Here is a 15,634-nt window from a genome sequence, read left to right as displayed (position 1 = left end):
AAAGGGTTTGGACAGCATTGATGCCACACTCAGTAAACCAACAAGAATAATCCCGTGCCCCTTGTCCCAGTGATAGACTTAAGACAATCTGAGCCTGGGCCAACTGGTTCATAAGGCAGGAACAGAAGTGAACTAATCCAACCCAAACTTAGGACTCTGGTCCAACGTATATAGAAAGGGTATGCTCTTACTCGCGTTAGATTTGAATGTAGCAGCATGAAGCCTTAAATGATACTGGCTACCATCTTATGACAAGGGTATTTAACCTGAAAACAGCAGTGAAAATGGTAAGACACTGGGTCCTCAACCAACAGTCCTGGAGCGGTACCCATGGACTTCCCTATTACGTGAGCCAACACATTCCCTTTGTTGCAGAGTCAATTCAAATTGAGTTTCCTGTTACTTCTAACTAAGAGAATCCCAAGAATTGCAGCTGGTTGGAAATATGGTCACATTAAGCTTTAAAGAGCCCCCTCCTGAAGCTTCAATTAAAGGAGTAAACAATGAGGATAAAAAGAAGAGATATTCTAGGAGTTGTTCTATAGAAGCCCATGTTCTATGAACAGGGAAGAAAGAAGCCCTCAGAAGTTCACCTTGGCTCCTGGCTGAAGGCTGTGAAGTCATATGTGGCCTTAGAAGGCAGAACTCACAGGGAGAATTGCTCAGCAGGGACTCAACTAACCCAAGTGAGACCCTAAGGAACAGGGACCGACAGGTGACAACAGAGAAAGCTCATTCAGACTGCACATGTGGACAGGAAGTCTCCTGTAGAGAGGTACTCCTATTTCCCATCCTAAGGCCCAATGTAGAGCATCTTTCTCTGGAGTCCTAAAATACAGCAGAGCCTAGAGGTGAGAGTATGGGCTCTGCAACTAGATTCAAATCTTGGCTCTACCATCTGCTAGATGTGTAGAGATAGCTTCAGATTAATCCATCTCATTTGCACCTCAGTTTCCAATAAAGTGGAAACAATAGTACCCACTTCATAGGGTTTGTTTTGAGGATTAAATAAGACAATACAAGTAAAGAACTTGGAACAGTGCTCAGCACATGGCAAGTATTCAAATGTTAGCTGTTATTATCTCACTTGTGATACTCTCTCCCCACAAAGTGGTCCTGGTCTGCTGTCATCGGTCTCCGCAGACAGCCTGAACAACTGTTTTGTGACCCACAGAATATGTACCTGGCTGTAGAGCTTCTTCCTGAATGCCCAGACTCAGCTGGACAACGAGCAACTTCCTGCCAGGGCTCTGGATCAAAGAGGAGGCTCTTCCCTCCTGCACTTGCCCTCTTCTCAGGCTACAGGCATCCATCAGGAGACATACCAGAGCCCTTCTTGCTCCCTCTGTATAGCCTGCTCCCTAATTCTCCATCAGATCGTCACCGAGTTATGAACACATACGACATCAGACTGCTGCTTCCAGGAGGGAAGAGGAAATAACATCACCCTCATTTATGGGAGAACTACGTGTACACCCCAGAACATGGCCACACAGCTGGGATAAGCTGTGACCAGAAAGAGAGAAGAAGAGCTCAAGGGCAGGGCAGAGCAGGTATGTTCTTGATGGGAGTCTCACTGTTTATCAGAAAAACTGATGCTCGTAGCCTAACCATCATTTCACTATGTTTACCTTCCCAGTCTCATCTGCCATCAGTCCCCTACCATGGATCCCACCCAGACATCAACCCAAAAGGGCCCTCCAATAAATTTCTCTCTCAAGCCCTGCAGTTTTCTGCCTTAGCTCATATGGCAGGGACTGTTATGCATTAGCCAATACCCATTTCTCCACTTCTTGCACAGGAATAGAGTATATTTTCCAGCTTCCCCTGACCAAGGTATACCCAGGTACAGATGTTCAGGGCATGAACAGAAGTGATGTGTATTACTTCTGGGTTGTGCCCTTAAAAGAAAAGGGCATACCCTCCCTTTCCCTTCCCAGCAGCTGAAAGACAGACAAGGTGGTGAGCAATTTTGGACCATGTAGAAGAAAGCAACACCTTAGGCCTGGTGGAACAATGAAGGAGAAGGCTGGCCCTTGGACAACTTCATAGAGCCAGAGCTGACAGGTTCTGTGACTTTAAGTGAAGAGCTTACAGTCTGATCTGAGAAATAAATCTCTTCTTTAAACCAGCTACTTTGACATCATAACCTATATTCTAATTAAGCTCATATGGCTGTCCTTCCATTTACGAAAGAGAGCACATTCCCATGAGAAAGGCCAATCTACTACCACAAGAAAGGTGCAGACGGCAACAAAAAAGTGCCCACTCCAGTGCTCTAAAGCTCATTTTGGCCTAAAGCCAAGGTTTATCCAGAGCTAGAATATGAACCAAATGGACGTAACAATAGGTAATAAGCACAGATGAGGGTCCCTTTGATCCTAGAATATTCTTTCTGGGCCAAATCTCTACTCAGGACTGAACTCGCCTATGCAGAAAAACACCCAAATACCAAGGAAGCCTGAACTTGCCCCTGAAGAGAATTTATTAAATGGATTCTGGTATTGTGAGAAACCTCATTTGGAAAAGCAAATCTAAACTGACCTTCCAAATTCACTTATGGGACTACAGGCCTGGCAAGGAAATAGGAAATATGTGAAGGCCAGAATCAGAAGAACACTTTACGGACAAGCAATTATGACAGTCTGTTGCCCTCAATACCTGCAAACCTTTGCTCTGCTTGTTTCCAGCACAGAAGTGCCTTTCCTATTCCCCTGCATTCTGGTCCTATCCTCACCCTTTAAGGCCTAACTCAAATGTCACCTTCTCTCAACATCCCACCCCTGCTCTACAGGCAAAATCTGAATCTGTTCCCACAGAACTTTATATGTCCCTAATGTAAGAACTTAGCCCTTTTCACTGTATCTGTTTATGTGCTTTTCTACCTACAGGAAAGGGGCTTGTCTCGTTCGTATCTCATCCTATATCATCACTTTAGAAATGAGGAAATCAGATCTGTGAAGAGCTCAGATCACAGACAGACAGAAGCAAGTCTGCTACTAATATTTGGTCAATGGCCTCTAAGACTGGAACTGCTTCTCCCGCTCAATGTTATTGGCAGGAAAATTGAAGGAACCAAAAAAAAAAAAATCTCCGGAGAGCTTTTTCTGGTTCTGATGGATGGACTAGAAGCTCCAGGAATCTCCATTAGAACCCAAGTTTCCATTTGCCATAATCAGAGGACTCAGCATAAAGGAAGTACTTTTTACAGTAATTATCCCCAACTAACACAAATTCTATAATATTCTGTCTTCCACTGAAACATAATGTCAAGTTCACACTGCTGGTGAACCAATTGTCAGAGTCTCACCTTGAAATATCTCCCCAACTGAATTTCAGACTCAAATGTCTGAAATTCTAGTCCTAAAAATAAGGGCTTTCTTAGAAGTCTGAGGTGAAACCTAGATATGTCGAAAGAACAGGTGAGCTATTAAGCTGGTTTTAGTCTTTCAAATCTTAAGAAATTTAATAATCAGATTAGTCAAGTACCAGCAAAACCATGAGGAAACTGTGGGAGGCTTTGATGGGAGAAAAGTGAGAGGGTATGCTAGGAACAGAGAGTTGCCTTCTGTAGCGCTGGGGCCTGTGGAAACTTCTTTATTCCCTGCTTTGTTTGCTCTCATTAATATTCAGCAGCATGATGAAGGTTGAACATGTCTGTCTACTGACCTCGCCCCATTTACAGATGGTAATAACTGATGGTTAGTGGCAGAAGCAGTACTTAACTCTTGTTTAGATCAATTAGCCTATGGTAAAACTGGCTTCATTATACACTATTTCGTTTAATGTCAGAGAATCTATTGACAACACTAAGTGAGGACTTACTATATATTAGTATGAGATCCGAGGGCAGAGCATAAAAGTAAATAATCAAACATCCAGGTTTCTTAATTGTAATAGCAACCTCCTGTCTACTGGTTTTACACACAGGGTAAGAAATCACTTTAGTTTGCATGGCCCTGCCCTACTGTCCTCAAAGTTGATTTTATGCTGTCAGATGTCCCAGAGTTCCATGTGCCATTTCATACCTATGTATTTTAATGAAGAAGCTATAAGCCAAAAATATATAATGTTACAATTTCAAATAAAAAGAAGCTGCGAAGTTGGTAGAATTTATTAGAAACTCAATTCTTCTGCAATTTCCCAGAAACATAATTTTTTCAATTTCTGTTAAGTTTCAGAAGAAATCTCGAAAAAGCTTCTCTGTAATAAAACATGAACATGAGATTTTAAGGTAACCCTTACTAAACACCATTGTAGTCTCTATAAAAAATAAACAGTGCTGTAGGGAAATATGTTCAGTTACAATTATGATGAAATTAGACTCAAATGTGGACCTCACCAGAAAATCATATATCACTTTTTAGTTCTGTTCTTTTGTCCTGCTTGCAGGGATGGGGGATGGGATGACTATACCCATGCTGCTCTGTGCATGCGTTCTCCTCCTGGCTGTGGAAAGAGCTCCCTTTCCTTGACTGTCCCCATTTCATAATGGAAGTGCCAAGGCCTTCAGAGGCTAAGTGACTCTCTCAAGGTAACTTGGGCAGCAAGAGGCTGAGGTGAGAACAAGAGTTAGGTATCTCTGCTTCCTCCAGGAGGGCCACAGCTCTGTGATACAACCCCTGAGAATCACTTGTCATTTCAATCTTTTGGGATTCAACTGGACCAGACCAACCTAACACCTGTTTTGTGTGTCAGAAATGCAAGTACTATGATCTGAGCAGCAGAGCCCCCCGTGATACAGACGCAACGTGAAATGAAAACACTTACTTGGTGAACTGGCAGAGACGCGCTTCCTGGTCAGGTTCTCCTGACTGGCCTTGTCTGAAGCTGAAGAGCCCCTCGTTTGGACATGCCTCTTCCCTGGGCTCTCCTCTGGCTCTGGAGACTTCTCTATTCCATGGAAATACTTCATGTGATAGTGCAACAGTTTGGCTTTGCGGAAAAATTTTAAACAATCCACAACCTTGCACCTAAATTTGTGGTCTAGGTCAACAGCTGGTGCTTTAGATGTCACGAAGTCATCTGTTTTCTTAAAAGTATTTGTCCCTGAAAAACAAAACAAAAAAAAAAAACAAAAATCCCTTGTGTTTATCCTACTTATTACAATACATACATTAACACGTGGCAATAGAAAGTATAAGAGTAGCATGCAGATATTGCTGGAGACATCAATCAGACTGCCATTACCTCCCAAGATTACCCTTTAGAAAGAATGGCTATGACTTCAAGAGAAAAAAGAGACTCACCTGCTATTCATATATTGAAAAAAGCAATTAACATGTTTGTTTAAAGTAGCCATACAAGTTTTCAGGGTTTGAGACTCAGAGGAAAGAACAAGGGAAAATACTAAAAACAAAAACCAAGATCCCAATCCAGCACTTGTTACTCATCAGCTGGACCAGATTCAGACTTACCACCATTCTGGTCCCTCTCTGTATGGACAGAACTAGGGATCATTCTGGTGGGATCTCTTTATTAAACCCAAGGGATCCTACAACAGTTATTGCACAGAGAGTGTTAACTGTCGCAAAGATTTTAGTATTGAGCGTTTTTGAGATTTCACTTCCATGTACTTTGTTTGATCAAAAGGACTCAATAGACTATAAAGGGAAAAAAGAAGCCAACCAACCAAATGGAGGTGAAGGCATGTGGAGAACTTGGAGGACTCAATGATGAAATTCAAGAGACAAAAAAGTCTGAACACTCCCTAAAACCAAATAAACAGAAGGCAATGGTCTGTCATGCATCAATGACAAAAAGTAAAACTGTTACAAGGCTTTCATGTTAGAAAATCAGTTTATAGTCAATAATATTGTCATTATTATATATGGTGTCAAATGGGTAACAGAGTTGGCAGGGTGATCACTTTGTAAGGTATATAAATGTCTAAATCACTATGTTGTACACATGAAACTAATATAATACTGTATGTCAACTGTAATCAAAAAAATTTTTTTTAATGTTTTAAATCAATTTATTGAAGACTCCCTTCACAATGCCCTCACCCCAATCAGAGCAATTACCTTAAACTCAAATTCTCCTATTCTACAGAACAGGTCACCCAAGAATATCCTCTCATGAGTAAATCAAATTTTTCCTAAATGCAATGATACAAGTTCCATTAGAAGGAGATAGTGTGCTGAACCTCTGATAAATATTATGATTACTTTTTCAAGTACCATTTCATAATCAAAAGAAATAAAAAAAAATTCCTAAACTCAATCTAAATCATACTTTCTTTCAAATGCAGCACAGGGTATAGCTGTAAAACTAACTGGTAGGCTTGATGATCTGGTGAATGCTGTTATGTAGGCAATTAATTTAAACGAGTAAAATATTCTACATACACACACACACACACACACACAGCAGAATGCTTCAAAATCACTTTCTATCCATAACAAGATATAAGAGGTCAAATCAGTTAGATGCAGTTAAGAGGAGAAAAAGTAACATAAAGTAAAATGGAATACATACTTATCAGACTAACAGCTGTATAAGACAAGTATGTCAGTGGAGAAATTCAAAACTCTAATCTCCTAAAATTCTTGCTTAAAACCAAATACAAATGGTTTCTCTGGAATTTCCTCCTCTTGGACTGGACCTATTAGGTTAAACCAAATGGATCTGCCATTTTTTGCAGGTTAAAAGGTTAAATATTGGCCATTTCATATGGTTTAACTTAGAAATTCCTTTTCCATACAATTTCTTGCAAAAATCACTGAAGACAGCTCCACTGACCACCATGTGAACAAAGCTAAGGTTTGAGATCAAAGAGTATCACTGTCTGCCACCACCTAACTACAGTAGTCAAGTTCAAGTAAACTCAGTTATCCTTTGATGCACTTGAAGCCCAGATTTTTGATAAAGTTATTTATAATGCAAAAGAAGAATGCTAAAATACAAACATCTTTGAATTTTAAAAAAATATTAAGAATTGAAAATGATCTTCAACAACTGGTGCTGGGAAAACTGGACAGATATATGCAAAAAAAGGAACTGGACCACACTCTTAAGCCATATACAAAAATAAATTCAAATGGATTAAAGACTTAAATGAAAGGCCTGAAACCATAAAACTCCTAGAAGAAAGCATAGGTAAACTATTTGACATCAGCCTGAGTAATATCTTTTTAGATATGTCCCCTCTAGCAAGGTAAACAAAGCAAAAATAAACAAATGGGATTTCATCAAACCAAAAAGCTTCTGCACAGTAAGGGAAACCATCAATAAAAACCAAAATACTGAATGGGAGAATATATTTACGAATGATATATCAAGGAGTTGATATCAAAAATATGTAAAGATCTCATACAATTCAATAACAAAGATAATCCGATCAAAAAATGAGCAGAGAACATGAAAAGACACTTTTCCAAAGAAGACATACAGATAGCCAACAGACATATAAAAAGATGCTCAATATCACTGATTATCAGGGAAATGCAAATCAAAACCAAAATGAGATACCACTTCACACCAGTCAGAATGGCTATTATCAAAGAGTCAACAAATAATATGTGTTGGTGAGGATGTGAAGAAAAGGGAACCCTTGTGCACTGTTAGTGGGACTGCAAACTGGTGTTGCCATTATAGAAAACAGTATGGAGATTCCTCGAAAAAAACTAAAAAAATAAATCTACCATACAACCCGGCAATTCCACTTCTGGGTATTTATCAAAAGAAAACGAAAACACTCATTTGAAAAGACATATACACACTATGCTCACTGCAGCATTATTTACAATAACCAAGATATGGAGCAACCTAGGTGTCCATTTGATAGATGAATGGATAAAGAAGATGTGGCATTTATATACAGTGTTGTATTACTCAGCAATAAAAAAAAAAAAGAGAATGAAATCTTGCCATTTCCAACAACATCAAAGGACCTAGAGGGGATTATGCTAAGTGAAATAAGTCAAAAAGAGAAAGATAAATATCGTATGGTTTCATTTATGTATGAAATCTAAAACTACAAAACAAATGAACAAACAAAATAAAACAAAAACAGACTCATAGAAATAGAGGTCAAAGGGAAGGCATGGGGGCTGGTGAAAAACGTAAAGGGGGATATAGTATATAATTTCGTGGTAAGTTTGCAAGGTGACAGATGATTACTACAGTTAGCGGGATGATGCTGTAAGGCATAAAAATGTTGAATCACTATACTGTACACCCGAAGCTAATATAACTAACATAATGTTGTATACTAATTATACTTAAATAAAAAATAAATTTAAAATTAAAAATAGTGAATATAGAAAAAACAAAAAGAAGAGTTGAGAATGAGAACTCTGAACCAATTCTATAAAGAACCACCATTCTCTCTATTCAAAAACTTTGCATCTTATGTATACATGCTGGTGATTTTCATAATGCAAAGACAAAGCAGTGGCTAAAAGTGGGGCTCCACAGCTGGACAGCCTAATTCAAATCCTGGCTCTCTGCTTCTCCTGCCTCAGTTTCCTCATATGCAGAGTAGAGATAATAATGGTAACTTCTTCAATGAGTTGTGAGAATTAAATAAATTACATGCAAAGATCCTAGGAAAGTGTCTGGCATGTGTCTTACCAGATCATTTTGGGCTTATGAACAAATGAGACTTATGAACAACCTTTCAGGAATTAATCTGCTCGTCAGCAGGAGAGCAGAAGTCCTCACCACTCCCAGCCTCACTAGATGCTCATGCCAGAGGCAGTATGCTATAATGGAAACGGCCCAACTTTAAATGCCAGCTCTACCCTTCCTTAGTTGTATAAATAAGCTGTGCGTGTTTCTGATTATCCAGTTTCTCATCTATAAAAAAGAATACTATCTATTTCAAAGAGTTGAAAAGAGGGCTATAGATAACATATGTACATGGCACAAAGCAGGCCATTTTTAATATAAAATATATCTTAGTAAATAGGCTTATGTCATTGATGGAATGTAGCTGGAGACAGCTATTATAATTATCGACCATAGTGAAACACCCTTTCGCCAGCCCTCATAAGCTCTTGCTGGGAGACACAGCACTCTGTAAGCACTCTGTTTTGTCTACATCCTTCAAAAATGTGAAATCCAAAACCAATCACAAAATTTCTAGTATAGCTATCCAGTAGGATTACTACCCCCACCTTTTAGGACATTTTACTTTTACTAATGCAGCCAAAGATTTTTTTTAAAAAAATAATTACATTATACAATGCTGAGAATACCAAGTTTAGGCCAACAAAATCCTGCATTTTGTATTGTCTTTGCATTTCCGTTTTCCCCAAATAGTTTTGTCAAACTATATATGAGAGGTTACATTTATCTCTAATAAACTCCATCTGATTTTTTAATTCGAAAATTTTATAACTCTCGATTCTATAATCCTCTACATTCTTAGATCATTTTCCAGGTCGTTGATAAGGTCCAGTAAGACAGAGCTGAGGACAGTCTTTGGAATAGCCTTCCGGCTGACATCAATTAATTAATCTACGCACTCTGGCTAGAGCTGCCTGAACAGATTCAATTTCATCTATGCAGATTTCCAACATGCTCATATATCTATCTCCTCCATGGCCAAAGATCTATTTCAAAAGAGATGTGGTTCAAACTATCTGCTGAAATAATCTAATAGTGCTATAGACCCCAAAATTCATATGCTGAAACCTAATCCCCAATATGATAGTATTTGGAGGTAGGGCTTTTGAGAAGTGATTAGGCTATGAATGAGACTAGTGCCCTTATAAAAGAAACCCCAGAGAGAGCTCCCTTGCCCCTTCCACCATATGAGCTTACAGTGAGAACTATATGAACTGAATCTGCTGGGGCCTTGATATCTGACATCCCGGTCTCCACAACTGTGAGAAATAAATTTCTGTTGTTCATAAGCTACCCAGTCTATGGTATTGTTGTAACAGCCCAAATGGACTAAGACAGATAATCTATCACTTTCGTAAGCCTCTCAAAAGGAAATAAGTTTAATTTGGAAGGATAAAAAGTCCTCTCCACAAAAGCAAAACCCTTGATTCCTCACAGCTAAGCAGAAGATGAGATGAGCTGGCCCTCCAAAGATGAGCAATCTCGGCACGTAGGTAGGCCACCTGTCTCTGAGAGGTGGTACTAGGATCACAGAGGGTCAAGTGAACAGATAAACTTCTCAGAAGAGAAGACACTGCCAGGTATCACTGTCATGAAGCCCCTGGCCAAACCAAGAGCCCCTTTCAAGATGCCAACATTGGTAACATAAAACTGAGTCGCTGGTTTTTGTCTGAAGAAGTAAACATTACAAGAAGAAAAATTTGAGAATTATGAATCTTCAACCATGAAGTTCAAGAAGTAACAGCCCCACAAATTCAACTCAGTGCAGTATAACTCATTGATGTGCAAGCCTTTCTGAGTATAAGCCTGTTGGTAATCTCGTTGGGAAAAAACAATCAATATAAGCATCAGGGTAACAAAAGCAGCAAATAGGATATAAATCAGTTATGAATAATAGCCCGTGACAAAATCTGATAGATTAAACTATTAGCTATAATTTCAGACCTACGAATCAAAAAGATTAAAGAATTCTATAGTAATAAAATGTTTATGCTAACTTTTTAATAAGAATTATGTTAAATTAAAATGAAACAACAGCAAAATAAAAGATATATATACCACCCAAGACTTAAGTATTTGTTCCTTTTTCATGAAGATCTTGCAAACTGCACTAATTTTGAACCCAACCAATTTTTAGAGGTATGAAAAATTTTCCAGACTTTAAAATTTTATCCTATTTTTCCCTTACAGCCACAACGAACTCTCTATGCACAATGAAAGCTGCCAGTTCAGCCAGCGTAATCAGCATGGTTCCCTCTATTTGGCACTTACTCCCATGTGAAAACCAAGTGCTACTCATCCTTCGAATGGCACCTCCTTGCACAATGTTTTCTCCTTGGTTTCTCAGCAGTAAAGATTCTGTCCTGCCTTCTCTGAATTCCCATAAGTACTTAATGGAAAATAAATCTTGCAGTATCCATCCCTTTCTATTTGTATTACAGTTGGTTCTGTTCACTCCTTACTCCAAAACATTGAAATAGGAAATGTGCTCCTTTCTTTTCTCTTACAGCACTTATCTTACCGTACTACTACATCAAACAAAAGAGCCTCTCCGAGACTGTTTTCTCATTATTAAGTAGGAATAAAAATACTTATTTCACAAGGCTCCTACATGTTTCCATGAGGTAATAGAAGAGAAAACCTGTTACTAACTGCAACCGGTTATTTGAACATTAGCTGCCATCTTGGTTGTCACTGACCTCACAGTAATTACTTAAAACAATCAAAATTATGCATACTCTCAGCAAGGGGTCCATGTATCAGTGGCATAACCTGCAAAATGTTAATATCTAATCACCTGACTTATTAAGCAAAAACTGATATATTAATGGTATCATAAAAGCACAATAGGAACAGTAACCAGAAAAAATGTTTTACATTTTAAAAAGAATTAAAAATAAAATATGCACAGCATAATTATGCTCAAGAATATCCACAAATTATGTTATGAGCAAAACATAAGAATATGTATAAGAATAATATATAATAGTATACATTATTTTTTAGAATTGTAGGAATGTAAACTGGCCATCTTTTGGTTACAGGATTTCATATTTTAAAAAATCAGTTTCACGACGGCCAGATAGGAGGGGTGTTGGGGGCCTGGGTGAAAAAGGTGAAGGGATTAAGAAGTATAAATTGCTACAGCCATGCCACCCTGAACGTGCCGGATCTTGTCTGATTTCAGAAGCTAAGCAGGGTTGGGCCCAGTTAGTACTTGGATGGGAGACCACCTAGGAATACCAGGTGCTATAAGCGTTAAAAGAAAAAAAAAAAAAGTACACATTGACAGTTACAAAATAATCAGGGGGATATAATGTACAGCATAGAGAATTTGGTCAATCATATTGTAATAACTATGTGTGTTGTCAGGTGGGTAGTAGACTTATTGGGGAGATCAAGTCGTAAATTATATAAATCTCTAACCACTAAAAATTAAAAAATAAATTAAAGACAAACCTATGAGAAATGTTTTAAAAATCCGTTTTCTCGACTTTTCCATGTTTTCTAATAGGTTTATATTATTTTCACGGTAGAAAAAACAACAAAACTTTTATATATTTTCACATTATACTCCTCCCCGGAAAGGTGTTTCTGTGTGACAAAAGAAACATGGTGATGGAAGCACAGTCAAGAAACTAGGAGAGCCACTGGTTGCCAAAAAAGCCTGCTGGCCACTGTCTACGTAAATTCCAAGTCTCGCACACAGATATGTATTTCCCAAGGGGAGGACAGGTCATTTGGAACATATGTTACTGATGGCATCAGCTAAGTGACATCATCTACTCCTGGGATACTCTATAGTCCTTGTCAACATAGGAGCAGTAACTAGTACAGAGAAGGCAGAAAATACATACATAAAATCCTTGTGGGAGCCTGGTTCAAAAGCTAGGGGTATCAAATTAACCCAGGGGGTAGAAATTAACTTATTCCTGTTTTAGAAAGCAGTATGGAAATCAATGTTTGCAAATAGTTACTGGTATTACCATTTAAATGCTCTGTGCTCTTCCTTCTGTTTAACAGACTTTTGTCTGGAGGAATCAAGGCAAAGCACAGAGCTCTCCCCTGGCTCCCAAGAGTCGCCCTTTGCTCTTGCCTCTCCCAAATTACTACTGTATAGAGAAAAATAGTCCATAGAATTTGAATTTGCTTTTAATAATGGTAACTCTAAGGAATGTTTTCTCTACTTTTTTTGGGGGGGGGGCAGGGTATGAAGGTACGGGGGCAGGAGGGGATAGACTACAGAATGTCTCCTAATAATCCCTGCCTTCTGGTATTCACACTCATGTAAAAATCCCATCCCTTTGAGTGTGGGCAGGACCAGTAACTTGCTTCTAATAGAATATGGCAAAGGTGACAGCATTATCACTTTCATGATTATGTTATGTAAGATTGTTAACGTCCACCTTACTAGGAGGCACACTCCCTTGCTGGCTTTATGAAACAAGCTGCTACATTATGAGCTATTCGATGGAGAGGTACATGTGGCAAGAAACAGAGAGTGCCAACAAAAAACTGGCCCTCACTCTGACTTCCGGCAAGGAATTGAATGCTGCCAACAATCACATGAGCCTAGAAGTGGATCCTTCCCCAGGAGTTTTCAGATGAGAATGCAGCCCTGACGAATCCCTTGATTGCAGCCTTACAGAAGACTCAGTTAACTTGTGCCTGGACTTCTCACACACAGAAACTGTGAGAAAATAAATGTGTTGGTTTAAGCCACTATGTTTGTGGAAATATTGTTACACAGCAATTAGATAATATAGTGTGGGATCAGAAGCCCTCTCATTTTCTATATACTTGAGTAATGCTTTATACTTTCTTTTACAATAAGCATACATTACTTTCATATTAAAAAAGGTTTCTCAACTGTTTTCTGAAACTTGGCTTAGAAATAAATGTCCTCTTAAACTCCCCCCCGCTTTTTTTTGTATATCCACTGCCAGTACCTCAAAACCTCACAGTTCAATGACTATGATGGTGATATTCAGTCTGATTGGCAATACTCGGTGTGGCATTTTAAGCCCATTTCAATTTAAGTACCATCTTGCTTTCAAAACTCATCTCCCATTAATCCACAAAGAGGCCTCGGCATCTGCCCAGCCTACTGCTGGCCCCAGCAAGTGCTTCATGCTTCCATAGCTCGTACTTCTGCCCTCCCCGCCATTCCTCCCACGCTCTCCAAGTTTTTACTTCCATCCAGACCCAACTCACACCACATGCAGGACAGTGTCCAGATGGCCCTGGCTCTCAGGACCACAAGCCATCAACTCTTGGCACAAATGACTATCTGCTGCACACCATCTTTAGCACTTTGGATCTACTTCTGGATCCTGTTATTTGTCACTCCTCCAGCTAGAAGAGAAGGGCCACTTCGCATTGTCTTGTGTTCCCTCAGCACCAGCCCCTAATGCAGTCAGTATTCTAGTCAAGCAATGACACCATGGGAACCCAATAGTTTAATACTTTTTTGACATGTACTTCAAATATAATATATGATATAATGAATAAAACATTTTTCAGGTCTGTGAAAGAATAACTTTCTCCGATTTGAAGCAACAAAAGCAATTAAAGAGAAACATGAACAGAGTGAAAAATTCACAGCAAGTCCAGTCAAATGCTTAGAATAAAAAAAATAAACAATCAAAATGTCCATAGAGAAACAATTTTTAAAATTATGGGAAGTCTGTGTTATGTAATTCTAATCAGCCACTTAAAGTAGCTCTGTACTTACTGATATGAATAATTTGCTAAGCGAAAACAGGAAACTGCCCGCTACATACATAGTTATGGGGGGAGGGAGAAGATATTATAAAAATGCACAGAAAGGAAACCAGGGATAGAAATCAATCTGTTGACAGTAGTTCTCTCTGGAAAAGGGCCTGGACGAGGAAGACAGGTGGTACAGAGAAACTTCCACATTTTCTCTTTATACCTCAAGAACAATGAATATGCCTAGAATAAACCAGATCCTGGTTTCTAAATATAATTCTCCACTTAAAAGAAATAGGGCTTCTTGGAGAAAGAGCTGACTTCAGGGTTGGGTAAATGGAAGATGAGCTTAGAATATCTTGTGCCAAAAAGTAAATAAGTGTTCAAAGAATGATGAAGACGTAGGAACCAGTGTGAAGGGTTCCCACTTGCCAAATCTGGGACAAAAGGATATTAAAATAAGTAATGACTGAAACAGATTATAACCAATTGAATGAAGCAAGAATCCATGAGTTCATGTGGCTATAACTACAATAATTAAAAAAGAAGAGAAAGCTCTTCCTTACATTAGAATATAAACTAATAAATGTAGAAGGAATGATGAGAATTAGAAATCACCATTTGGCAGCCATCATAGGTAAAGTTGTTTCAGGCAAGATGTTTCAAAGGATGCTAAAACTGTAGGTGAAAGTTTAATAAAGAAACAAGATATTTACATAGCTTCAAAGTATCCTCTCACAAGAAATTTTTTAATTATAAAAGGAAAAATAATAGCCTTACAGTAGAGAAACCTAGTAAATACTACCTAAACCAAGTGATCAAAGTTAATACCACCAATAAATGAGACAAACAGAAATCATGTGCCTCCTAATACAATGCACATGAAAAGGATACAACGCTTACATGGTATTTCTGCTAAAAGTGAATAACCTAAAGTTAATCATGAGGGTATATCAAAAAACCTCAAATTGAGGAACATCATATTCTTCAGAAATGTCAAGGTCACAAAAGACTAAAAAAAAGACTAAAAAGGAGACTAAAGAAACATGACAATTAAATCCAATGTGTCAGCCAGGATACAACCAGAAAAAGAAAAATGTTTTTCTCACTTTTGCTTTAAAGAACATTATTACAATAACTGATAAAGTTTGAATAAAATTCTGAGTTTGATAATTATATTTTGGTAATATAAGAGAATGTCCTGTTTTTAGGGGTAAAGGTCTACAACTTATTTACAAACAATTCAGAAAAAAAATACTTTTAAAAACAGAATAACAAAGCAAACATGATAAACTGCTAACAAGTGGGGAATCTGGTTGAAGATATACACGCATACCTCATTTTATTG

General features: G+C 38.3%; 1 protein-coding gene and 1 pseudogene across 5 annotated transcripts in view; one reads left to right on the top strand and one right to left on the bottom strand.

Moving 5' to 3' along the window:
* PHF20 (PHD finger protein 20) overlaps positions 1-15,634 on the bottom strand; it is a 106,316-nt gene that overhangs the window by 27,364 nt on the left and 63,318 nt on the right. For all 5 annotated transcript variants that reach the window (XM_011378353.2, XM_023522263.1, XM_023522264.1 and 2 more), the window contains one exon: positions 4,771-5,049. In XM_011378353.2, coding sequence (XP_011376655.1) covers positions 4,771-5,049 — 279 coding nt within the window. The remainder of the gene's footprint in view (positions 1-4,770; positions 5,050-15,634) is intronic.
* On the top strand, positions 11,715-11,832 carry LOC111730866 (annotated as a pseudogene).

Source organism: Pteropus vampyrus, unplaced genomic scaffold (genome assembly GCF_000151845.1).
Source record: "Pteropus vampyrus isolate Shadow unplaced genomic scaffold, Pvam_2.0 Scaffold336, whole genome shotgun sequence".
NCBI lineage: Eukaryota > Metazoa > Chordata > Mammalia > Chiroptera > Pteropodidae > Pteropus > Pteropus vampyrus.
This window is presented reverse-complemented; position numbering and strand designations above follow the sequence as displayed.